Raw genomic sequence first — 27,159 nt, forward strand, 5'->3', positions numbered from 1 at the left:
TTGCCCTCCACACTCACTGGCAAGAGGAAGTGGGTAGACACAGCCAGGAGCTGGGGGAGTGAAGTAGGCTTCTCTGCTTTCTCCTGCCGCTGCTGGTGATGCCAGGGGTAGGGGCCTGATCCTTGCTGCCACCCTGTGCCAGATCCCCATTAGTCCACTGGGGCTGCATTGCTTGGGGGACGGGGGGAAGAGGCAGGGCAGAGAAGAGACGGGGAGGAGGTTGAGCAGGGGCAGAAGCAGCAGGCTGGAAGAGGGGTAGGGCTTGGAACAGTGGCAGGGGTTGCTTTTGCCTTCCCCTGGCATAGGGGTGACACAGAGGAGTCACATGGCAGGAATGATCCTGTGCCCGTGTGCCCCCTTCCCCTTGTGTCCCTCCTCAGTAGTCACCCCTGGAATATTGTAAACACCAAGATTATGACAGGGTTCAAAGAGAACTAGATACATTCATGGAGGTTAGGTCCATCAATGGCTATTAGCCAGAATGGGCAGGAATGGTGTCCCTAGCCCGTTTGTCAAAAGCTGGGAATGGGGTGACGGAATGAATCACTTGATGATTCCCAGTTCTGTTCATTCCCTCTGGGGCACCTGGCATTGGCCAATGTCAGAAGACAGGATACTGGGCTAGATGGACCTTTGGTCTGACCCAGTATAGCTATGATGTTCTTTATAAAAGATTTGTTATACAAAAATCACACAGACACACACACACACACAGACACACACACACACAGACACACACACACACACACCCCTTTTCCTTCCAGTGATTTGAAAAACATTTTGTTCTTAGACCAGGCCCACTCTTGTTGGCTCAAATCTGAATGCCTATTTTGTTAGTCTCGAAAGGCTCTACAGGAACACTTGTTTTCCAAGGGTGTTATTTATTTATTTTGTGTCATCTGCAGATCTGCCAGCCAAGCCTCTGCGACTGAGGAGAAGATTCCTCCTGTGTTTGGGATTCTTCACTCGGGCACTTTTTGAAGCCTCGCATTGCTGCGCAGACCGACTTTGCTGCCTGCCTTTGTCATCTCCCCGCTCATTTTTGCACCTCCCGGGCAGAGTTCACCTGGCACTTTGGGACGGCGCGGGCGGGTGGAGCCCGCGCGGCGCACAGTGGCTGGGGCGGAGGCGAGGCAATTCCTGGCCCGGGTAACTGAGCGCTCGGGCGGCCAGCGCCAGGCAGCAGCCGCGGGGCAGCAGAGATTTGCGCGCGCTGGGCTCAGGGGGGAGGAAAGCACCAAAGCGGGCGAGGAGGAGCCGGGACTGCGCTCATGTGACCGGTGGCGGCTCAGCCTGCGGGGGCAGCCCAGAGGAAAAAAAGTGCCGCCGCTGCTTTTCCGTTCCCTGCCGGGGAGAGCCGGCCAGTGACTCCGCCGGAGGATGCGAAGCGGCTTCCCCCCAAGCAGATGATGGCGATACGAGAACTGAAAGTGTGTCTGCTTGGAGTGAGTACAGCGCCGCGGCCCGCCGCTCGGGCACAGAGCTGGCACCGCTTGCCAAAGGGCGCCCGCCGGCCTGCCGCAGCCCCCCGGCACTGGAGCCCCCCGGCACCGGCTGGCGGGAGGCATAAGGGTGCCAGCCCCTGACTCGGCTCCCCGGGAAGTTTGCCCCGAGTTGCTTTTGCGGACGGACTTTCTTTGTCCCTGGCTCTTCCTTGTGCCTGACTTGGCTGAGCCCGCGATAAAGGCGACTGCCTGGGACCCCTCGCTTCCCCTCTTGGGATATACTCCGGAGAAAGGCATTTGCGGGGAGGGGGGTTGTTGTGCTAAGCCCTAAGGGTGTGGGCAGCTGGGCATTTTTCCCCTCCAGTCCAGATTGTCTCTGGTCTCCCTCCACTGCCCTCCCTTCAGTTCCCTTCTTCGCCAGGTGGGGGACTGAATGTGCTTTTTCCTGGAAGACACCATTTCCAGTTGGGACAAGGGCCCGCTGCACATCCCGAACCTCTGGACCGCTGCATGGTCCTTTGTCCTCCTCTGCCCCGCCCAAGCGTCTCTCCAAACATGGAGTGGGGGGCTGTGTTTATCATGGAACATACCATGCTCCAGAACGGTTGCTACATGCTGAACTAATTGTGCATAGACAAAGTCAGAGGAAGCTTCGCGGTACACAGAGATCGTACCAGCTAAATAATAGAGGCCACTCAGCTGAAAAAATGCTTATTTCTCCCTTTTTGAGGGTTTTATTACATGCTTGTGGTAAATTCCTTCAGACTGAAACTTGCATACAACATGCCAGGATCCAGGGTGGGATATTTTCTTTCCAAAACAAGATAAACTTGGCTGTTGAAATGGGATGCTGTTTACAGAGCCATGGACATTAATCACAAATTTTCATAGTTCATTTCAAGTTAAACAGTTTCACTGCTTGTGTTTACCTTTTGTTTTTCACTTAGCTTGGTCCATGGTAATTTTTGTTTCTAGTGAATTTCACTTCTTGGTTCTTAACTAACCAGTGTTTGGTCAGTAAACAATAAGGGGGTTTTTAAATTTAAACTATTATTTCCATTGAATTTTTAAAAGTGAATCTGAGATCTCTCATATATATGAGCAAAACCTAACATTTTGCTTTAACCTGTTACTGTTGACAATGTTCCTTTAAACCTCTTAATTATCCAGTCCTTAATACTTGCCATATACTGCCTACCTAATCTAAAGTTTCTTGTGTGGCGTGGAGCACATCACAACATCAGATTTAATTTCACTACTGGGATGCCCTTAGAGCTTTTCTTTGCCACCGACTAGGATAGATAAAGAATTCTTACTGAAGAATGCCTCTTTCACCTTAAAAAAACAACACAGTCTAATTCCTTACACTAGAGAAGCTTTTGACAAATGGCCTGTCACTGAATCAATGTTAACAAGGGTTAACAGATCTCCCTAGTGTAGATAAGATATTATTGTTTCCTCATGTCACTGTTTCAAATATCCCTAAACAAGTTTTTCAGTGGTGATTGCTATGCTGCTGTGTGCATTGTATATTGACTTCAGTGGAGTTACCAACGCTACTTGGTCCAATGAACTCATAGCAGAAGTTTTGTTCTGCACAATAGTGATTTCTTTTTCCTTCTTTTTCTGTTTGAGCATGTACTGCATTTGAAACAATAATGTGCTATGATGAAATTGCTCAATGAATATTCGTTGAGCACAGCATATACAAATCAGAGCTTTTGAGAGTCTTTCGTGTTTCATATAAGTTTTCAAAACACAATGGCTACGTCTAGACTGGCCCCTTCTCCGGAAGAGGCATGCAAAGCAGGCAAGTCAGAATAGGGAAATCCGCGGGGGATTTAAATAAACATGTCCGCCGCTTTTTTTCCGGCTTGGGGAAAAGCCAGAAAAGAGTGTCTAGACTGGCGCGATCCTCCAGAATAAAGCCCTTTTCCGGAGGATCTCTTATTCCTACCTGAAAGTAGGAATAAGAGATCGTCCGGAAAAGGGCTTTATTCCGGAGGATCGCGCCAGTCTAGACGCTCTTTTCTGGCTTTTCCCCAAGCCGGAAAAAAAGCGGCGGACATGTTTATTTAAATCCCGTGGGGGATATTTAAATCCCCCGTGGATTTCCCTATTCTGACTTGCCTGCTTTGCATGCCTCTTCCGGAGAAGGGGCCAGTCTAGATGTAGCCAATATGTTGTATATATGGATACAAAGATTTTAGATCATATGCCTATGAAACCAAAACTAGCTTTATAAAATTTTAAAAAACACACACTGCTAAATTATGCATAGCGCTGGTGTTGGCATTTACACCAATGCAAAGTAGGCACGGACGACTTTGACCCAAAGTAGTTGACAATAAATATTCCTCCCTCCTCAATAAAAATCTCTGCATTCATCTTTAAAATTGTATAGATGCAAAAGTAAATGCAGTTAGCTGAAATTTGAGAAGTCTGTGTTAGAACAAGTAGATGCTTCTTTTTTCCCACAAACAGCAAATCCTGTAATCTTGGTGTTTATAGAGACAGAGGCCGATGCAGTCTTACAAAATGACATTCCTCCTGCAGTAAAATTTTTGCTGTTTTGTCATATTAAATATAAGAGTTTTGTATGTTTTTGTTCTAGTTTTGTTTCTTCTGAGGCATAGAAAAGAGCATACAGAACAGCTACATGTACTGTGAATTCAAAACTATTCAATACATTCACAAAAAAACTTAGGGTAGCACAGGAAACATTTAGGAAAACATGAAAAACTACAGACACATAGGCCTAGTAGTTACTGAGAGGAGGGTCTCTTCTGAGTCTTAATACACTTTAATTCTACAAAATCATTCACTGCTGATCATATTCATCTCACTTACCATGGAGGCTGGCAGTCAATTTTTTCAAGACTTCAAAAGCGTTCATCTGACAGATCCTCTGACTAACTGCAGAGACAGATTTCCAGAATTGAGTGCCTGCCAGCGAGAACAAGTTCACTCATTAATCTTTTGGTCTACTTAAAAGAGCTCTCTGCAAGATGCCAGCCTAGAATTGGGCCTTCAGATCTACCAAAGGGAACCTTAGAGTTATCTTTTTTTTTAAATCACGGAAGCCTGAGACCTGCCTGTGACTTTTACTAAAAATACTCATGACAAATTGGGGTCCCCGTACCCTCCACAGCAAGTATGCAGTTATGGGGGTCTGCTTGGAGCTCTGGGGTTCTCCAGCTGCCCTATGCCACTCACAATGGCTTAGAGCACAGGGAGACTTCTCCGACGTTTGTAAAAAAAATCGTAGCCTTAATCATGATGATGGGAGTCTGGATAGGCCAAATTTGAATGAAAGGCACTGTAACCCCATGAGCCTGGTCACAATTCCACTCAGACAAATTTGGTCCATGCAAGGGGGCAAAGCCAAACCTGAGTAGTGATGCAATCCCGGAGGTTACAACACCCAAAGCCAAAAGCTGAGCTCAAAGTGCTCCACCGCGTAGTAGCTGCAGGAGCTACCACTGTGGGGTGAGTGCTGGACAGGAACCAACCCTTCTTCACCCCCAGGGACAGGACCCAATTCAAACCACCTCGGAGCATCCCTCCATCCCCCAGACTATTTTTTGGGTTGTGACAGGCTATAAACTAGGGATGTTAAATTTCATGTAATCAGCTAATCAAGTAGTTGATGGAATTTCCACTGACTACTTGATTAGTTGATAAGGGGAAGTGGGGCCCTCGCTATCCCGGCTGCAACTCTGCCTGATAAATGCAATAAGAGTCACCCACGGCTCTTACTACATTAAAAAGGCAGAAGAGCAGTGGGGAACACGGCATGAGCGGGGACTCAAGCAGGCCCCACTTGCCTTGTGTTCCAACTGCTGCATTTCTGCCTTTGAAATGTAGCAAGAGCTCCGTGGGGACCCGCTTCAGTCCCCGGTCATGCACCTCTGCCTCCCCTGCCCTCCTGCGGAGATGGTATTGGGGGGAACTGGCTCTTAAGATAGCTCCTCCCAACACTGGCTCCTACTGCCCCACACTTGCTGCTTTTCTCTGACAGAGGCAATACGGGGTGGGGGGAAGTGACTAGTCGAGTCACTACTCGACTACCCAATAAGCATATGCGTATTGGGTAGTTGACTAGTCGCTTACATCTGTGCCATAAATATTTACAAATGGGTCCTGAGCCCAAAAATGTTGAGAATGGAGTTGTGCCTAATGGAGTGAGAAATATGAGACATGAACAGAAGAGTGAACTGCAGAGCAAACCTGCCTTAATCTAACCCAATCTTATACACAGGTTAATTTTAGGACAAGGCTCTGAGCTGTTGGTATCCTTCTTTGCTGAGCATAGATTCATAGATTCCTGGACAGAGGGGACCATTATGATCACCTAATCTGACCAGCATATCACAGGCCATAGAACTCTCAGAATAATCCCTGCAGCATATCTTTTAGAGAAACGTCAGGTCTTGGTTTTAAAATTGCCAGGGGTAGAGAGTCCACCATGATAACAGGTAAATTATTCCAGTGGTTAATTACTTGTTAAAAATATATGCTTTATTTCCAGTCTGAATTTCTCTAGCCTCCACTTCTAGCTATTGGGTGGGGCTTTGTTACTCATGATTCATCGAGAAGAAGCTCCCTGCCCCCGCCCTGCCAGGAACACTTGGCACTTTTAGAGAGAATCACCAGTTGTTTTGAACAGCTGGCAGTTCCCTTTATGCACTGCGCACCCCTGGCAGTAGTAGGAGACTTTGTGCGCTCCCCTGTCCCTAGGTCTCGATTGGCCTGGGGGCAAGGGAGTGGCTGGTCGGCCATGGATCAGATCAATCGGATTGGTGGGCCGGATCTGGCCCTCGGAAGCTGTCTTGTCCACCCCTGCTGTAGGATTAAGTTATAGCTTCTTGTCAAGTTCTAACATAACTGTTGTGTAGCAACTAGTAATAAGATTTCCAACTCTTGGATTGAGGCTGGGCTCTTTGACTTTAGTTACATTTTAGGGAAACTGTTGTTTTGCCCTAGTGAAGCTTCAGGAGGTTCGCTTATTTTCATCTTTATTTACCAAGATTTTATGTTGTTTCTGGGCATGTGGTGCATGTACTGTACAGGTGTATCAACTTCCAATGTAAACATAGACTATAGAAAAGTAGTCAGAATTCTTTGATAATGTAGGTAACCTGGAATATATTGTTAATGTTAGTAAAGATAAAATCTCCCTGGTATTCCAGTTGTGATGACATGATAAACTAAGGGAAAAAATAGGACCTATTAGGACTGTTCAGGAAGAACAGACAGGGGAGAAAAGGAGGAGGAGTTGCACTATATGTAAGAGAGCACTACGATTGCTCTGAACTCCAGTATAAAGAGGGAGAAAAACCTGTTGAAAGTCTATGGGTTAGGTTTAAAGGAACAAACAAAAGCAGTGATGTTGTGGTTGGTGTCTGCTACAGGCCAGGGCTTTGTCAAGCCGAGACTTAAACACCTCTAGGGATGGAGACTCCACTACTTCACTAGGTAACCCATTCCAGTGCTTCACTACCCTCCTAGTGAAATAGTTTTTCCTAATATCCAACCTGGACCTCTCACACCACAACTTAAGACCATTGCTCCTTGTTCTGCCATCTGTCATGACTGTGAACAGCCTCTCTCCATCCTCTTTGGAACCTCCCTTCAGGAAGTTGAAGGCTGCTATCAAATCCCCCCCCACTCTTCGCTTCTGCAGACTAAACAGACCCAAGTCCCTCAGCCTCTCCTCATAAGTCATATGCTCCAGCCCCCTAATCATTTTGGTTGCCCTCCGCTGGACCCTCTCTAATGCATCCACATCCTTTTTGTAGTGGGGGGCCCAGAACTGGACACAGTACTCCAGATGTGGCCTCACCAAAGCCGAATAAAGGGGAATAATGACATCTCTGGATCTGCTGGCAATGCTCCTCTTAATGCAACCTAATATGCTACAAGGGCACACTGTTGACTCATATCCAGCTTCTCATCCACTGTAACCCCCAGGTGCTTTTCTGCAGAACTACTACTTAACTGGTTGGTCCCCAGCTTGTAACTATGCTTGGGATTCTTCCGTCCCAAGTGCAGGACTCTACACTTGTCCTTGCTGAACCTCATAAGATTTTTTGTGGCCCAATCCTCCAATTTGTCTAAGTCATTCTGGACCCTATCTCTGTCCAGCACTCGAAACTGGCCAGGCCCACTGCACTGCAATTAACTGATTAAACACTTTGTTTAACGTGTTAACTTCATAACTAGGATTTTATATCCCTACTGCACAGTGCAGAAAGGCAGCTAACACCTCCAAGCTGCTGCTGGTCACCAACATAACCCAGCTGCCTCCTGTCCCTGGCTACAGCTTGGGCAGGATGGGGTTAACCCCTAAGGGAACCTGATTGCTCGGGCACTGACACCAGCAGTATGCCCACAGCACAAGATTTCATTCTGAGCTTCCACCAGCCCAGTTAGTCCTTGCAGGGTCACCCCAACAACCCTCCCAGTCTTGAGTCTCCACTGAAGTATCCAGTCCTTTCTACTGCACCCTGACAGAGGTAACACCACGTTTGCTACCACCAAAGAGCCAGTACGCACAACACTTTGTTAGCTCCTCTGGGGCGATACATGCCACCCTACTATGCAGCACTGGGGGTGGTTTGCAATAAAACTTGGGATAAATTTATTAGAAAAGAACATAAATTGAAATTATTTCAAACAAGAATGAAAGATACGAAAGAGTTGCAAACAAAAATAACATGCTTTCCAGTGACTAAAATTTAATTCTAGCAAGCTATAGCTTTACCTAACATAGTTTCTTACACCAAGTTGTCAGCATTCTCCAGCCTTTTGTAGCAGGAGGACCCATCTTTCATAGATACAAAACGCAGGCGTCTTTGGTCTCTCAGCTGATGGATTCCCCAGTCTTTCAGAAGTTCCTTATATCTCCAGAGTTTATCTTTGGCTTCAAAGTCAGGAAGCCCTGTTGGCGTTCAGTTTTCTGGGTCCATCAGGGAGTCAATACAATGTTAATTTTGCAGACTCCTGTGATTTTGCAATGCAAATGATCTTGCAATCTCCAAGCAAATGAATAGCTCATAGTCCCTTTTCCTGCTCACACCTGGCTCAATTTACAGTTCGCTTTCCCCTCTGCCTGGAAAATGGTTTTGCATTATTTGTCTGTTTCCAGACTCCAAAATATAATATCAGAGGCTACGTCTATACTACAGGGTTTTGAAAAACTTCGCCGTGTCCAGGGAACGCCGCTACTCTTTTCCTTTTTTGTGTATGGAAGAGCAAATGTGCTTTTTCGGAAGCCCTGTCTTCCTCCTTCCATGAGGAAGAAGGGCTCTTCCGAAAGAAGAGGTTTTTCCAAAATTTGGCCCAGTGTAGACAGGCCAAATTTCAGAAAATCCTCTTCTGAAAAAACTATCAGAAAAAGGTATGCAAATTGCAGAGCACAATTTGTGAACCTTTTCCCAATAGATCAGTGTAGCCTAGACATAGCCAGAGAGTGGCTGTAATTTTACACATTGTTGTTATATACATTTCATGGTGACATGGTGATTAGTGCAGTGAAACCACTTTGAGAAACCTGCTAACTGGCTGCTCTCGTGTGTTTACTCACAGGTTCGCGGCTCCCATTGGCTCCAGTTTGCTGTTTGCAGCCAAGGGTTTCACGTACCACTTAGAGAAACACTGGATTAGCGTGCTGTTAGCTATCATATGATATATTACAAGCTATCTGTTAAATAAATATAATCACAACAGTGCATGAGGTATATTGAGTTGGTCAGGCCAGCTGAGACTGACTGTTACAGTCCAGGGATGTAAAATTCCATTTAATCAGTTAACTTAAATGGGATCCTGTGTGTGGGAAGCCACTCGAGGCCAGCAAGAATGGTCCCAGCCTGCAGCATGGTACAGTGGGCCCGGCTGGGTTGGAGTAGCCCACATCTCACGTGTGGAGGAGGCTGCTCCAGCTGCCAGGACTGCCAGTGAACTGGTAACTGGTAATCATTGCCAGTAACTGTTAACTGCTGACATTCCTACCAGGGAGCCCGTAACGACTTGGCATTGGGTTCTCCTAGGGACCCCTGTTTGCTATGGTCTGATGTGAGGGTTTGTCCAATCATACTATAGGATTTGGGACTTTCCCCATATGAGTCTATGGGTATGTCTACACTACAGCACTAATTCAAACTAACTTAATTCGAATTAGTTAATTCGAACTAAGCTAATTTGAACCAGTGCATCTAGACCTAAAAACTAGTTCGAATTAGCATTTTGCTAATTCGAACTAGCATGTCCACATTGAGTGGACCCTGAACCGAGGTTAAGGCTGGCCAGAAGCAGTGCCGGCAGGGCATCAGATTAGGACTTAGAGCGTGGAGCTGCTGTCTCAGGCTAGCCGAGGGCTGTGCTTAAAGGGACCTGACCCCCACCCCGGACAGACTGTTCTCAGGGGCTCCCCGCTCGCTTGTCTAACTCGATGAGGGACAGTAAAGCAGTCCTGACTTAGAGTGTCCTGAATGCCCACTCGGCACATCACAGCACTTGGCCATCAGCCCGGCTGCACTTGCTGCAGGCTGCCATCCGGGAGGGGGGGCGGGAGGGAATCAATTGGGGGGCTGCAGGAGAGCTTCCACCCCGAGGAGCCCGCAGAGCCACCCCAGTCCTCCCCATCGGGGGCTCATACCCCATTCCTCCCTCACCTCCTTCCACTTACCCTTCCCTAGCCCCCCTTCCTGATGTACAAAATAAAGGACACGTGTGTTCAAAAATAGAAACTCTCTTTATTGAACAAAACTCGGGGAGACTGGGAAAAGGAGGTGGGAGAGGAAAAGAGGGCAACTAAAATGATCAGGGGTTTGGAACAGGTCCCATATGAAGAGAGGCTAAAGAGACTGGGACTTCTCAGCTTAGAAAAGAGGAGACTGAGGGGGGATATGATAGAGGTCTATAAAAGCACGAGTGGTGTGGAGAGGGTGCATAAAGAAAAGTTCTTCATTAGTTCCCATAATAGAAGGACTAGAGGACACCAAATGAAATGAATGGGTAGCAGGCTTCAAACTAATAACAGAAAGTTCTTCTTCACAAAGCAAATAGTCAACCTGTGGAACTCCTTGCTGCAGGAGGCTGTGAAGGCTAGAACTAGAACAGAGTTTAAAGAGAAGTTAGATAAATTCATGGAGGCTGGGTCCATGGAGTGGTATTAGCCAGGGGATAGAAATGGTGTCCCTGGCCTCTGTTTTGGAAGGCTGGAGACGGATGGCAGGAGACAAATGGCTTGGGCATTGTCTTCGGTCCATCCCCTCCGGGGTAGCTGGTGTTTGCTGCTGTCAGCAGACAGGCTACTGGGCTAGATGGACCTTTGGTCTGAGCCAGTACGGCCGTTCTAAGCTCAGGGCTCAGGGTCGGGGGTCTCACTGGACCACCTTGATTTTCATGCAAACCTGCTCCTGGGTGGCCAGGCTGGCAGCTCTCCTGCCCTAGACGGCCACTTTCCTGTGCCTAGTGCGGAGGTCATGAATGAGGTCCACAATCTCTGCACTAGACCAGGCGGGCGCCCACCTCTTGCGGCCCTGGGCTGGCTCCTGGGAGCCGCCAACCTGGTCCCGGGAAGAGGCGGAGGGCTGGGTGGCAGCCGGTGGCTGGCTCGTGCCGTGCCAGGTGCAGGGTCTGCTGGCTTGATGCTGGCAGGCTTGTACCTGGCACGGGCACCGTAGCCAGACCGTGCCCCTTTAAGGGCTTCAGGGCCGGGAGGGGGGCAGAAGAGTTTCCCTGGTGGTGCCCAGAGTGGCCACCAGGGAAAGCTGGGGAGGGCTAGCCTCCCACTAGTTCGAATTAAGTGGCTAAACAGCCCTTAATTCGAACTACTTAATTCGAACTAGGCGTTAGTCCGCGTAGAATGAGTTTACCTAGTTCGAATTAAGCGCTCCGCTAGTTCGAATTAACTTTGTAGTGTAGACATACCCTATGATAGTGAGGATATAAACCACTTAACCTTACCGTTGTGCTCATAGGAATAATATTCTTCTCTATCGGACTGACCTTTAAAGGATATGATTTAATTTCATTAGTATAATTTCAAGGAGATTTGCAATTAATAGTCTTAAGATATGTTAGTAAAACTCCACTCGTAATTACTTCTTGGTATTTGAATGATTTAGCATCAACTGGTCTCCCTTTTCTGTTCTGTATGATCCTCTCATCCCCAAAGTATTCAACAGCTTTTTATCTGTGCGTGAAATGTGCTACACAAGTGCAAAAAATCCTTTTTGAAAAGGATATACACTGTAGGATCTGAATTATAATAAATGCAATGAGAATTCCTGCTAAACTTCCTCTAAGATATATATATATATAGAGAGAGAGAGAGCACAACTGTAATATGTCAGATGACATATTTTTGTTAAACAAATTTGATTAAGTGTTCCAACAAGCTTGAATTTGCTCTCTTATCTAAGGTCTTTTCTGCACTAACCTTATGTTCATGGCAAACTGGGATGTAGTCTGCCATGTCTGTGTGGACCCTGCTGATCCCCTCTAGCACTAGAGTACTTTGATTTAGTTGCTTTTCAGAGTGATATAGATCAAAGTGTGATGAGGAATGGGTAGTGCTCATCAGTAGCATCACATAGGGCAGTGGTTTGCAAACTAGGGGTTGTGACCCAGTACTGGGTTGCGGAATGTCAGGCAGTGGGTCTCGTTGATGCAGGGTGATCAGTGGGGGTACAGAGGCAGACTTTCTGCCTTTCCTGGCACCGTAGACTGTGCTGCGCTCCAGAACTGGCCAGCAGCAGGCCCCACTCCTGGGGGAGAACGGCGGGGGGAAAAGAAGGAGGAGGGAGTGCATAGGGCTCCACACATTGCCCACCCCAAGCACTAGTTCCTCACTCCCAGTAGCTGGGAACCTGCTGCTGGCTGCTTCTGGGGCGCAGCATGTTCTACGTTGCCAAGAGAGGCAGGAAGCCTGCCTTAGCACCCACACTGCATTGCTGACAGAGACCCACTCAAGAGGTGAGCCCCTCCTGCCCCAGCTCTGACTCCCCTTCCTCAAAGCCAGAGCCTCCTCCTACAGCCCAAAGGTCTCCTCAGCCCCATCCTAGAGCCCACACTTTAATCAAATCATGTTGGGTTGCAGGCATCAACAATTTTCTTTAACTGGGTCATGAGAAAAAAAGTTTGAAAACCCCTGACATAGACAATTAGTGTGTGAGAGCCTAGTGCAGAGTAGATTTGTACCGAATTTGCTGCAAACTGAATGTTCATGTAGAGAAGCCTTTGGGCACTTTTGGGGCTATGAAAATGGAATTTAACCATTTTTTGTTAAACTTGTTAGCACCTCAAGCCCATTATAATGCAGGTGAAGTCCACTCTGCATGGATGTGGCTGAGTGAGATGTGTAATAACTAGGTTTATATTTACTGAATAAGAACCCGATTTATTCTAGTCTTTGAAATTTAGCATTGTGATTGAAAAGACAGGATTGATTTCATTTGTTGACAGGAGACAGTCTAATTTTTAAGATGAGAAAGATTGGAGCAATTATGTGTGCTATATTCAATATGCAAAACATGAATTTTCAGGGCATTGACTTCCATGGGGCTGGATTTTCACTGTCAGGCTAGATGATTTAGTTTAGATTTGGGAAGACAACAGATGACCACTATAACATCTCCAGGAGACAGAAAGGAGAATAGTACGTATGTTTTACTGAACAAGCTCCTCCATTACTAGGGTTGCCAGGTATCCAGTTTTGAACTGGACAGTCCAGTATTTGAGCTTTCTGTTCGGAAAACAAATTGAGAAAATGTAAATGAGAAAATATAAATGTCCGGTATTTTCTAAATAAGATGTAATGTAGATCGTGATGTAATGTCAAGTGTGTCTGGTATTTTTGTTGAAACCATCTGGCAACCCTCTGACCATTACATATCATTTCACAGCACGATGCATAATAAAATGATTGTCCTATGCACAGGTCTCCAAGAACAAGCAAGAGTATGAGGGTACTGAGCTGGGAGCAGGGTGGAGTCACATGGGGGATCATGTAACCCCTATCTGGTGTGCCCTCCCCTCCTGTCCGGGTTAGGATTGTATTTACTTGCATCACAGGGTCTAATTCTTCATTGCCCAGCACATTGTCAAGGCTGGAGCTCTCATGTTCACTACTACAGTGACTTTACATGCAGTGTAAAGGCAGCATATAGTGGGTATACATGTACTTTCTCCCTCTTTAAAATTAATGTAGGCTGCTTTAGCCATGTAAAAGGCTTCAATGTAGATGAGACTAATGCCATACCATTTTGATACAGTAGCATTTTACACCCACTTTGCATGGTGTAAATAATTGAGCAAGGTACATGGCAATAAAAAAGCAGATCCAATCAGTGCTGTTTTTTCCTCCTTTCCCCCCAATCTCTTAATTTATAACTGCAGAGAGAGATTTCTAGGGCTTCTACTGTAGAAACATTTTATAATCTCTCCCATATTGTGCCTTAACCAATTTTGAACATCAAAAGAAAATATTGATTTTGTGTAAGGAGGCAGTTGGTGAAATTGGATAACAGGCCATTCCATCACTTGCCGTGATATAAGCAAATTGTCTAAATCTACAATCACAAGGCTCGTGGAAAGGCTGAAGCCACCAGCAATAGTTACACCACAGTAAGCTGCACACTGATCAGTTGAACAAATGTCTCTGATTTTGTCATAGCTATTTTTAAATGTAAGTGAAAGACTGTGGGGCTTTTTTATTTTTTAGAGGGCGTGATGTACTTTGTAGTATTTTACTGCTTCTCTTTGGGCTGCAAAATTGTTTACTAGTGGAGCACATGGAAGTAAATATTAAATCTATGTTGATGCTGGCTATCAAACGAGTTGTGTTCCAAAGTTTGTTTTTTTTCTTTGTCAGCGGGATGATAAGTGCTGGTGTCACTGTGGGTATGTCTAGACTACATGCCTCTGCCAACAGAGCCATGTAAATTAGACTACCCAACATAGTCAATGAAGCGGGGATTTAAATATCCCCAACATCATTAAAATAAAGATAGCTGCCGCGCTGTGCCAGCTCAGCTGATCGTCGACACAGCGTGGCAGTCAGGACGCGAATCGGTCGACAGGGAATGCCTTTGTCGACCGCTCCCTTATGCCTTGTGAAACGAGGTTTACAGGAACAGTCGACAAAAGCGTTCCCTGTCGACCAATCCGCGTCTTGACTGCCACGCTGTGCCGATGATCAGCTGAGCCGGCACAGCACAGCGGCCATTTTTATTTTAATGAACACTGTGGTCTGATTCTCATTCACACAAAGGCCAGATATTATCAGATCTATGTAAAAGGGCCCTAAAGTAGATGTCATATTGAATACTTTATAATGCATCCCCTCTTAAATTTATGTTTGCTATAGAATTAAACAGATATAATTCAGATATAATGGCATGGATACCAAGTTATAGTCCCAGCTAGAGTAGATGCCAGGTTATAGTCTCAGCTATAATCACCTCAGTATGGCTATGTCTAGACTGCAGGCTTCTGTCGAAGAAACTTTTCTGGAAGAGATCTTTCAGAAAAAGTTCTTCTGAAAGAGAGCGTCCACACTGCAAAAGCGCTATCTCGCATTTCAGCTGTGATTACTATGGACGGAGTGCCCACCAGGGCACCTGTGCTTTTCCTCTTTCCTCTTCTTTCGAAAGAACTCCTTCTTCCCCGTCAACACAGGCCTTTTTCCGAAAGAGCTCTTTCGGAAAAAGGCTTCTTCCTTGTAGAAAGGGGATTACCGCTGTTGGAAAAACCCCTCTGTTCTTTCGATATTTTTTTTGAAAGAACGTGATTGTAGTGTGGATGTAATTGAAGTTTTGTCAGAATAACAGTCGTTTTTCTGAAAAAAACCTATGTTTATCATACTGAGATCCTATTCTGTACCAAATCAGCCCCCAGCATAAAGAAGAGCAGCTTTAAGAGTTCTCTGTTATACTGGCCTGGATGCAAGGAACAATTGTAGCCACAAAGGATTGCCTGGTGTAGATTCCTTAGATATGCCTACTCCCTGCTCCTAGGGTTGGCATAGGAACTGCTGCAGTATTTCTGTGCTACCTGAGCAGGGATGTCAACGTGTAGAAGACTACACAATTAACGGATAAGCCTGGGTTTATGTCGACTACCGCATTTATCCTAACCCCTGTATCATGGACAGAAAGGGGAGAGGTGGGATTCAGTGCCTGTGGGGAGCCATCTGCCCCCTGCCCTGCTGCTGTCTTTATCAGGGGCAGCTATGGGGGGAGGCAGGGGAGGATGTCGCAGACCAGCCTCTGTCTGCAGTAGCAGTCCCTGTCTGTTGGGGGTCTGCAGGGACCTTGGGTCCCCCATGGACAGAGGCATCTGCTGCCCCACACTTCTGCCTCTGTATCAGAGGCAGCAGTGTGGGGGAGCAAGCAGGAGCCAGTCCATGCAGGGAGCAGGTTTTTAAACCAGCTCCCCTTGTGGACCAGCTCCCACCTGCCACAGAGGTAGCAGAGTGCAGTGGCAGGGAGCTCCCTAGGAGTGGGGCCGGGAGTGCACTGGCTGCCAGCCCTGCCCCTGGGAACTATTGAATAGTTGTGTAACCGCTAAAATTTTATGTGGTTATATGACTATTCAATTACATACTATCTAACATCCCTATATCTGAGCATTCCGGTATACAGCAGAAGTCCTCAGATGGCAGGTTATGCTCCTATGTGCCATTGGAGCAATAAAAAGCAGCCATTTCCCTGGGGCAGGATTATACTCAAGAGTGGGGTCAAATTCATCCTGGATGTATCTCTTTTGACTCACATGGAGTTATACCAAGGATGACTTTGGCTTTTGGTACTCAATGGCTGTGTCTAGACTGCATCCCTTTTTCGTAAAAGGGATGCAAATTAGACATATCGCAATTGCAAATGAAGTGGGCATTTAAATCTCCCCCGCTTCATTAGCATAAAAATGGCTGCCGCTTTTTTCCGGCTCGGAGTTTTGCTGGAAAAAAGCGCCTGTCTAGACGCGGATCTTTCGGAAAACAAAGCCTTTTCCGAAAGATCCCTTATCCCTCTTAAAATAAGGGCAAAACTCCGAGCCGGAAAAAAGCGGCAGCCATTTTTATGCTAATGAAGCGGGGGAGATTTAAATCCCCGCTTCATTTGCAATTGCGATATGTCTAATTTGCATCCCTTTTACAAAAAAGGGATGCAGTCTAGACATAGCCTATATGTCTTAAATATTTGATTTAGAAAAATGTTCTCTGCCTTGTTTTCAGTCTAGCTATGTTGATCTTCCTGCTGTCTGTGAGGTTTACTGTTAGGGAAGAAGCTGGCCTTTTTATTCCCTTGTTTGTGGAAAGCAGTTTATGATCTAGTTTTAAAGTAGGAATATGGGAGGTGTTTATATATGCCAAGTGAGGGTCCTATTCTGAAACAGCCTCTGCAGTCCAGAGAAGTAACTGTTGTGGTAATCTTTGCATGAAATACGCCTCTGTTAATTTCAGAAAACTGTTGTCTGTTGATGTGAACCACTTACAATGCACCAGGGCACAGCGCCAGACTGTGGCTTGGTAGAGATGGTGTACTGCATACTGGGAATCTGGGAATGAGAAAAGGAGAGGAGACTGTCCAGAAAGAACTAAATCCCCTCATTAAACAAGTAGCCCATTTTTAAAAAGTACACAGTGTCCATCATGATGTTTTGAAAGGGTGATAAAATCATTTGGGATATATTTCAGTAAGTCTGCTGTGCCCATGAAACCTCCCACTGTCCTGCTTTAATTTAAGCAATCAGCTCTTAGCTGGCTAAAATCCCCTTTGCAACATTTATGCCGATTATCCTTCATTTAAGGATAAAGAGTTCTCCAACATACTATGAACAGTATTTTCCCTCCTATTACACATAAGTCAGCTTTTTCCATTCTCCCCACCCTCATATGAACACAGTCATTGGGGCCACAACAAGGAAAATCCTCCTCTTGGGCAGTGCTTGGTTCTGGTGGTCCTGACATTTTATTGACTGCTTGGTAAATGTTTTATTTATCCATATTTACTTATGAGTAAGTAAAATAAATCCTAAACTGCAATCTAACCCTATTATGCAGCAAGTCTGGCATGGGAAAAAAAAGTGAGAAAGAACATCATAGAATCATAGAACTGGGAGGAACCTTAAGAAGTCAAGTCCAGTCCCCTGTATTCGTGGCAGAACCAGCCACCATCTAGACCACGCCTGATGGGTGTTTGGCCAGTCTAGACACAGCCATTTTGTATGTGTGCAGCTGATTGTTCATTCCTAAGTGGAGTACTTTGCATTTGTCCTTATTGAACTTCATCCTATTTGCCTCAGCCCAGAAATATTCTCCAGTTTCTCCAGAACATTCTGAATGATAATCCTGTCCACCAAAGCACTTGCAGCTTCTCCCAGCTTGGTATCATCTTCAAACTTTATAAGTGTACTCTACATTAGAAGTATGTATACTTGCCTACATTTGTTGCTTATTAATAATAATACTATACTACTACTATTAAATGTTTGACATTCTCAGATGAAAATTTCTGTGTAAGTGAAAAGAATTACTATCTTGGAGTTTGGTTCTCATATGGCACAGCTACACAGCAGGGCTAAAGCTGAAATAAGCTACGCAACTTGAGCTACGTCAATTGCGTAGCTTAAGTGGCTCTGGAGGCAAAAAGGGACACTCTTGCTCTAGCTGGAGACCTGGCTGCAAAAGAAGCTGGGGGCTTCCTGGAACAGGGCAGTGCTGGGAAAAGGCAGGCAGGACTTGGCAGCTCTGGCCTGGACTCCCTCTGAGGCTGCATGGGCCTGAAGCAAGGCCTCAGGGTGCTAAGGCTGTGGGGAGGTGGCCAGGATAGGCAAAAGCAGCAGGACTGCTGCTTGCCAGTGATGAATGGCCATTTCAGACTGTAGTTTGCCCCTGAGATAAGGGTCTAGAGATGAAGACTGGCAGTGGGTCACTGAGGCAAGGTGGATATAAGGGAATTGGGGGTTCCCTGGTAGGGTAAGATCTCAGAGTACAGAGACGGATAAACACCCCCTCAGAAGGGGGTCAAGAGTCCCTGGAGTGGGCACTGTCGGAGATGGAGTAAGAAGTCCTCCAGCTTGACATTATTTTGACATTCTGTCAAAATAACTGCTTGTCGTGTAGTCGTGGATTATGTTATTTCGAAATAACGTCAGTTATTCAGAAATAACGCTGCTGTGTAGACGTACCCATATAGAGTCTGTAAGGTACTGAGTGTTGTTAACACTTTCAAAATGAAGTTGAGAATATATTAAAAGTTGCAGGGTTTGCTCTGTCGTTTGTTGGCTCAGCGGGCCGTCCTCTGATTGGGTTGCAGGGCCATCTGGAGACCTATTAAGATGCTTGCTTTGCCTGATCTGGTCTCAGACCATGGAAAGTGTGGTGAAATCTAAGTTCTCCATCTATTGCTCTGTCCCCAGAGCCACCTAAACAGGAACATTTATTCCCCTCGCCTCTGTGAAAATAGAAGAATTGTGTGACCCTCTGTAGGCTCATAAAGAGGGGAAGGAGAGAAGAAATGGAAGCCGAGGCCTTGATTACACTGCACAATTAAGTCAACCTATGTTAAATCATACAGCCACCACAGTAATTACTGTTTTTTTATGTCCATGCTTGCATCCTTCTGTCAGTGGTGCGTGTCCTCACTAGGATCGCTTGCACTGACTTGAGTGGGACAGTGCTGGGCAATGGGGTCCCAGCTGGGAGCTTGACACGGAGCTGACAGTGTAAGCCCTGAGCACTGGGCAGCCGGGAACCCAGCCAGGAGTTCCATGCAGTACTGACTGGTGATGTAAGTAGCACAATGTCTACACAGACACTGTGTGGCCCTAAGTACATCAACCTATGCTCTACATCTCTTGTGGAGCTGGAGTAATTAGATTGTTGTAGTGGAGGACTTACATCTGTGGGAGCAATGTAGTGCAGACACTTAGCCTTGGTCTACACTAGGGCGTTATTTTTAAATAAGCCCCCTTAGGTCGAATTTATAAGTGGAGCATCCAACTACCAAGCCTGTTATTTCCTCTTATTTCAATATCTGTACTCCTGCTTTCCTTGGGGAATAATGTTAATTTCAAAATAGATATTTCAAAATAGTGTGACTGTGGACGCTGCAGTGCCGCTATTTTGAAAGTGCTTCCTGAGGCTCGAAGTCAAGATAGCACATCCACATTAATGGAGCCTGCCTCGGACTAATTTTGAGGCTCTCCTATAGTGGGGACAAACTATTTCGATTTTGTAAAAGTGGGAGTTATTAAGTCAAATTTAGTTATTTCAAAATAATTTCCTAGTGTAGACATGGCCTTACAGAATTAAGTTGACATAAACAGCCTTATGTTGACCTAACCCTGTAGTGTAGATCTGGCCTGAGTGACTGGCCCTACAGTTCAGCAATTTTGCTACGGTGGTCTGAGTTGAGAAATGGGTGGCAGGAAATTGAGTGCAATGGCACCATAAGCAGAAAATGAGGATCGTTACAGGGGCAAAATGAAAAAGAATCATGGGAAAAGGAAAAAGTTACCAACGGCAGAATGTGGAAGTATGGGGGCATTGCGGGGTTGAGCAAGGAAGAGAAGAGAAAGAGAAAGAGCAAGAGCAAGAGCAAGAGCAAGAGCAAGAGCAAGAGATTGGGGGGACTCGGGAGGAGAGATGTTTAGAAAAGTTGAGTGCCTGGAGAAAAAATGTGAAAGAATAGAACAAAAGGAGAGGAAAAACATCACAAGGCCAAGTATTAGAACAGTAGATTGGAGGTAGGCTTATTAAGGAAAAATAAGTCACAGGAAATATAAGGAATAAACAAAGACACTCTGGAGTGAAACAAGAACAAAGGGAAATGAATAAAATCACGGGAGACTGGGTAAGTTAACTTTATTGTACTGAACTCTAAAAAGCTTCACAGTAATTAACCATTCACAAACAGTGTTTGATAGTGCATTAAAATCTTTTGAGCAGCCAAAAATATTTTGACTGCAGAACACACAGATTTGATAGAGATTTGTCCTTCTGTTTTGACATCTGGAAGGCTTTAAAATGGCCTTTCAGGTAAAGCTGATCAGAAATGTTCCAACAAAATGAGATTCAACAAAATGTTCCAACAAAATGAGATTGTAAACTACGGTTCCCTCAAGCCCAAAATTGTTCCCAAAAGCATGTGATGAACTTTTGCTTAATCACAGAAACCTGATTAGTTCCATCTTAGCTCACTTGACGGGCTCTGGGGCACTGCAGTCTTCCCTGGGGATCTAGAGGCTCAAAGATCTACAGCCCTGGAACAGTCCCACCATGCAGATTGCCCAGGGCTGGAAACTTCAGGGCTCTGCTGCATGGAGCCTGGCACTTGGGTTTGGCTTCTGACTCTGTAGCTCAAAGCCCTGGAAGCACAGTCTCAGCCATGGCTCCCAGAGTTTATGGCCCAAGCATAGCAGCTTCATGTCAGTTTTAGTGAGCAACTGCCAGAGGTGGGGAACCACAATTTGTTTTGGTAATGAACAGTTTTGGAATTCCTTAGTTTTTTAAGAAATTTAGAAATGTTGTAGTTCCGTTGCACTAGCTCTCTGCCAGCTCTCTGCCAGTTCATGTCTAGCCCTTGGCAAGTAGCTTCCATTTCTGTGTACGCATGTAAGTCAAAAAGTCACCCTTCACTTTGAAGTTAAGATACAGTGACAATCTGCTTGGATCAGGGAGCAGAGCTGGAAACAGTTTTCCTGTTCCACTAAACGAAACTTGTTGAGATTTCAGAATGTTTCCCCTTTCATTTCAAGAGGAAACCAAGATCCTTTAAACAGTTTTGTGAAAAATGAGAGAACACATGCCTCTCCCCAGGGCCCTCTGTAGAATGTTAGAGGTCCAAGTTCAAGTTGCTAGTCCACCTGATTTAGACCAGGGACTTGAAGCTACATCTTTTATAACCCAGATGAGTAATTTAACCACTGGGCTATTGGATATTCGAGAGCTGGTCTCTCTCTTTTTGACCAAAAATTTCCCCACTGGATCTGAGAAACCTTTACCAACAATACGGCTGCCCCTTTGAAATACGGAGGCGGTGTTTCAAAGGGGCAGCCGCTGCACCGCTGATCCCCGGCTCAGCTGTCCTCAGCTGACCCGCTTTCTGAGTGGCATTTCCCCAGAACCCGGGGTCAGCTGGGGAGTCCCTAGATGACCCTGGGCGCCACGATTCTGTTTTAAAGGGGCAGTGCTGCACAGCTGAGCCACGGATCAGCTGTGCAGCGGCTGCCCCTTTGAAACGCCACCTTGGGGCTTCAAAGTGGCAGCGCCATACAGCTGATCCCTGGCTCAGCTGTGTGGCGCTGCTGCTTTGAAGTATTCCTCTCGCCCCCCCCCCCCCCCCCCGCCTCATTGCTGCCTCTATCTCAAATGCTTATCGGATAGTTGACTAGTCCTTAACATCCTGAATCCGGAGTTCCCTTGTTCGGCAACACCCCTGGTCCAGCATCATTGGGTAACCCCCTGTGAGAGCAATCAAGGAGATAAGTCGTTGGGCTGGGGCCAGGAGCATTGCCATACTAGGGGGCCAAGATGGAGCCCCAAGGGCAGCAGAGTCACTGGGAGGAATGCAGAGCCCCTGGTCCCTGGGGGAGGGCGGGAGCGTGGCTCCGTGTCACATTTGAGGGCAGCAGCTCAGCTGTAGGAGGGGAGCGCGGGGCTCTAGATGGCAGCAACTTTTTCCCCCCGCTATGTTCTGTGTTTTTCGTGAAACTATCCGGCAAGCCTAGTCTCTGGCCACTGCAGGGAGAGCAGAGCCCCAGCATGAGTGGAGCCCCGAGCGGCAACTAAGCCTCAGGGGGAAAAGTAGAGCTCCCTCCCCTGGCACTGTAGGGAGAGCAGAGCCCTAGGTGGCAGTGGAGCTGCCTGCGGAAAAGCAGAGCCCCTTGGAGGCCCCAACTGTGCCCAGGCTGCACGTGGCTTTTCAAAGCAGCAATGCCGCAGGGAGCCTGGGGTCAATTGGGGACTCTGCTGACCCTGGGCTCCCTGCAGTGCTGCTGCTTTTAAACGCCGTACAGAACACGGGGGCCAGTGCAGGACTGCTTGAGTCCCCCGTTGGCCCCATGTTTCCCCCCAGCGCTTTCACCTTTGAAGTGTAGCAACAGACCTGGGGCTGTTACACTTCAAAGGCGGAGGTGCCCTTATCAGCTAATTGAATAGTCGATGCAAATTGCATCGATTGTTCGATTAGTTAATCAAAATTATACATCCCTAATCCCGAGGGTGCTGGATCAGGGTGGTACAACCTGTATATGGATATAAAATGCCTAGATACTAGATTATATCCCTTTCCTCCCACCATTTTTATGTCATTAATTTTTTAATTTCTTAGGGTACGTCTACACTACAGCGCTAATTCGAACTAATTTAGTTCGAATTAGTTAATTCGAACTAAGCTAATTCGAACTAACGCGTCTAGAACTAAAAACTAGTTCGAATTAGCATTTTGCTAATTCGAACTAGCAAGTCCACATTGAGTGGACCCTGAACAGGGCTTAAGGATGGCCGGAAGCAGTGCTGGCAGGGCATCAGAGGAGGACTTAGAGCGTGGAGATGCTGTCTCAGGCTAGCCGAGGGCTGCGCTTAAAGGGTCCCGACCCCCACCCCGGACAGACAGTTTTAAGGGGTGCCCCGCTTGCAAAGCAGTCCTGGCTTGGATTGCCCGGAGTACCCACACTGGGCACATCACACCACTCGGCCATCAGCCCGGCTGCACTTGCCGCAGGCTGCGATCTGGGGAGAGGGGGCAATCGGGGGGCTGCAGGAGAGCTTCCACCCCCAGAAGCCCGCAGAGCCAGCCCAGTCCTCCCCATCGGGGGCTCGTACCCCATTCCTCCCTCACCTCCTTCCACTTACCCTTCCCTAGCCCCCCTTTTTATTGATGTACAAAATAAAGATAACGTTTCTTCCAACATTGACTCTGTCTTTATTGAACAAAACTGGGGGAGACTGGGAAAAGGAGGTGGGAGAGGGGAAGAGAAAGGCTGGGAGAGGGGAGGGCAACTAACATGATCAGGGGTTGGGAACAGGTCCCAGATGAAGAGAGGCTACAGAGACTGGGACTGTTCAGCTTAGAAAAGAGGAGATAGAGCGGGGACAGGATAGAGGTCTCTAAAAGCAGGTGTTGGGTGGAGAGGGTGCATTCATAAAAGTTCTTCATGAGTTCCCATAAAGAAGGACTAGAGGACACCAAAGGAAAGGAATGGGTAGCAGGCTTGAAACTAGTAAGAGAAAGTTGTTCTTCACAAAGCAAAGAGTCAACCTGTGGAACTCCTTGCTGCAGGAGGCTGTGAAGGCTACAACTAGAACAGAGTTTAAAGGGAAGTGAGATCAAGTCATGGAGGTTGGGTCCATGGAGTAGTCTTAGCCAGGGGGTAGGAGTGGTGTCCCTGCCCAAAGTTTGTGGAAGGCTGGAGAGGGATGTCACGAGACAAATGGCTTGGTCAATGTCTTCGGTCCATCCCCTCCAGGGTCCCTAGGGTTGGCCGCTGTCGGCAGACAGGCTACTGGGCTAGATGGACCTTTGGTCTGACCCAGGACGGCCATTGTAAGCTCAGGGCTCAGGGTCGGAGGTCTCAGTGGACCCCCTTGATTTTCATGCACACCTGCTCCTGGGTGGCCAGGCTGGCAGCTCTCCTGCCCTAGCCGGCCACTTTCCTGTGCCTAGTGCGGAGATCGTGGACGAGGTCCACGATGTCTGCACTAGCCCAGGAAGGTGCCCGCCTCTTGCGGTCCCGGGCAAGCTCCCGGGAGCCGCCAGCCTGGTCCCGGGAAGAGGGGGTGGGCTGGGGGACATCGGGTGGGTGGCTCTGTGCCGTGTCAGGTGCAGGGTCTGCTGGCTGGGTGCTGGCAGGCTTGCACCTGGCACGGGCACCGTAGCCAGCCCATGCCCCTTTAAGGGATCCGGGGCCGGGAGGGGGGCAATAGAGTTTCCCTGGTGTTGGCCAGAGTGGCCACCAGGGAAACCTGGGGAGGGCTAGCCTCCCACTAGTTCGAATTAAGGGGCTACACACCCCTTAATTCGAACTAGTAAGTTCGAACTAGGCTTAGTAATCGTAAAATGAGGTTTTCCTAGTTCGAACTAAGCGCTCCGCTAGTTCGATTTAAATTCGAACTAGCGGAGCACTAGTGTAGCGCCTATGAATGTTAGTTCGAACTAACGTCTGTTAGTTCGAACTAACATTGTAGTGTAGACATACCCTTAGTGTCTCTTCATATTTGCTAATACAGTTCCTCATGCAATGGGGCCCCAAGCATGCTTGAGGCCTCTGGGGATTACTTTAATCTATAACAATGAGATGATGATAAATAACATGACCATATTTCCAGGAAGATGGAAAGATTATTTTTCCTTATGGGAAAGCAAAAGACACACGGAAGTATTAAGGAATGACATACTTGAAGTTTTTGTCCTTCAAGAGATTCCCTGACTAGAAAAAGGATACAGTGATGGGAAGATATGTAAGCATTTACTGAGAAATTATTAAACTTACAAAAAAAGCAACACAAACCTGTAACAGCAGAACAGACAAAATTACCCAGACTTGTTCTAAGTAAACACAGTCAAGAAACCATGCATGCATGAGCTTACTCGCACAGTGGGATGTGTAGTTTGTACGTGAAAGGAAACCACATGTTGAATAATCACACAAGGAAGAAGGTGCCAAAACTTTGTAACAGATGTCCAGCCTAAATGGCTTTGTGAGCTTTCCAGAGGTGGACATGCAGACAGACAGTATCCAGCACTCAGAGAAAAATGCCTGATTTGCCCTAAATGTAACCATTATGCTAACCAATGAAAGTAAAAGAAAAACAAACACAGCCAAGGAAGCCAACATGCATTGAATCCATAGCCCAACTGCACCAGCAGTGAAAGGCTAGTTTATTTCAAATGAACACCAGTTCTTACAAAATGGCCTTTGATGCTGAATCCAGAAAACCAGCTGAGCACTTTACTATTCTTAGTAAATTCTAGTCTCACAGCATCCATTATAATCCTCATTTAACACATAGGCTATGTCTACACTACAAAGATAAATCGGAAAAAGAAACACAATTTGCGGTATGCACATTGCGTATCTTTTTCTGATTTACTTCTGAAAGAGGCTTTTCTGAAATTTGGCACGTCTATATGGGGCCAAATTTTGGAAAAAAACCCTCTTTTGGAACATCCCTTCTTCCTTGGAAAACGAGGTTCTCAGGGATGCCAAAAAAATGCATCCGCTTTTCTGACATTTTTTTCAGAAAAGTGGATGCATGCCTTGGACATGGCAGAGCTTTTCCGGAAAAGCTCTGCAGTCTAGACATAGCCATAGAGAACTGAAATACAGGAGAGGTTAAAAGCATAGTCATACAGAAACTCCATAGCTGAATCAAGAATTGAACTTCTGTCTTTCAAGTCCCAAGCCACTGACTTAACCACAAGAGCATCCTTCCTACATGTAGCACAGCTGGATAGATGATGAAGTAGACAAATGTGCTTGAAATCAAGACTTGCTATTTCTATAGGGAAAAGATGTCATCTCACTCTGCAACACGCGAGAGGAGTGAGCTTGGCTTTCTAGCTATTACAGGATACAGAACACCTATCTTAGGCCTGGAATCAGGCCAGCAATTGAAAATGATATATATGTGATTTTACTGTGGAAGAATTGACTTGATCCTTCACAACTTTATTGAATACAGACATAATAGAAGGATTGGGAATGTTATATTATACACTAAAAGACTGTAAACAAAGACGTACAACATATCATGCATGCAGCTGGGAATGTATGCATGGTGCTGATGGATAGACTACAGAAAAAACTGCAGTATTTCTTATTAGGAGTAGGGATATAATAGTATAGTTGATTAACCAATTAACTGATAAGCAAAAGCTTATAGGTTAATGCTATAGACTACGTGCATTTCCCTCCCCCACCCTTGTCAGTAAATTTTTTAGCAGGCTGGCTAGTAGCCCAGCTCAGTTCTGGCTTGCACCAGGTCCAGAACCTACTCTTGCTACGGCTCTGCAATTAAAGTGTATTAGGAGCCAGGCAGGCTGGCTAAGTTCTGGTTCATGCTGGGTCCAGGAGCTCAGACCCACCTTAAACAGGGTTGCTGCCACCCTGTTCTGATGCCTCTTTATCAGAGGCAGCAACACTGGGAAACAGACAGCTAATTCACAAGGGGAGCTGGTTTTTAAACTGGCTCCCCTTGTGGACCAGCTCCAGCCTGATACCCTGCACTGCTGCCTCTGATACAGCAAGGCGTATTATAGAATAGTTGACTGACTGATAAAAATTCATGAGGTTACCTGACTATTCAATTAACCAATATTTAACATCCTTAATCAGGAGATGTTATTGAAAAGGTGAAAGATCCTGCAGAATAAGAACACTGTAGTTGACACAAAATAAAATCTTGATGGCTATGTTTGTACTTTGACCCCAAGGAATTGAATGCCAACATTAAAAGGGAGCATTTTCACATACCAGCTAAACATGAAATCATGGGAGGGAAGGCAGATGCCAAATTTTTCATCATTTTTGTTGTTTCAAATGGCTTTTGGCAAATCTCTCTTACATCGGAGAGTACACAACTGTGCATTTAACCGGTCATTAAGCAGGCACTGTTTCCCCTGCCTAGCTTGCAGCCAACTGTGTCAGAGAGCTATGCACCAACTCTTGCACAGCATTGATGGTGTAACACCGTGCCTAATCT

The 27,159-nt window shown here is 46.4% G+C and overlaps 1 protein-coding gene across 2 annotated transcripts in view; it reads left to right on the forward strand.

The window, feature by feature from the left end:
* The first annotated feature begins 884 nt into the window (after positions 1-884).
* Positions 885-27,159, forward strand: part of RAB31 (RAB31, member RAS oncogene family) — a 78,189-nt gene continuing 51,914 nt past the window's right edge. Inside the window, exon 1 of one of the 2 annotated variants that reach the window (XM_025181869.3) lies at positions 885-1,430. In XM_025181869.3, coding sequence (XP_025037654.1) covers positions 1,407-1,430 — 24 coding nt within the window. In that variant the 5' untranslated portion in view covers positions 885-1,406. Of the gene's footprint in view, positions 1,446-27,159 lie in introns of both variants that reach the window. The other variant, XM_006117467.5, reaches the window with a different exon arrangement.

Source organism: Pelodiscus sinensis, chromosome 2 (genome assembly GCF_052426305.1).
Source record: "Pelodiscus sinensis isolate ZL-2025 chromosome 2, ASM5242630v1, whole genome shotgun sequence".
Classification (NCBI taxonomy): Eukaryota; Metazoa; Chordata; order Testudines; family Trionychidae; genus Pelodiscus; species Pelodiscus sinensis.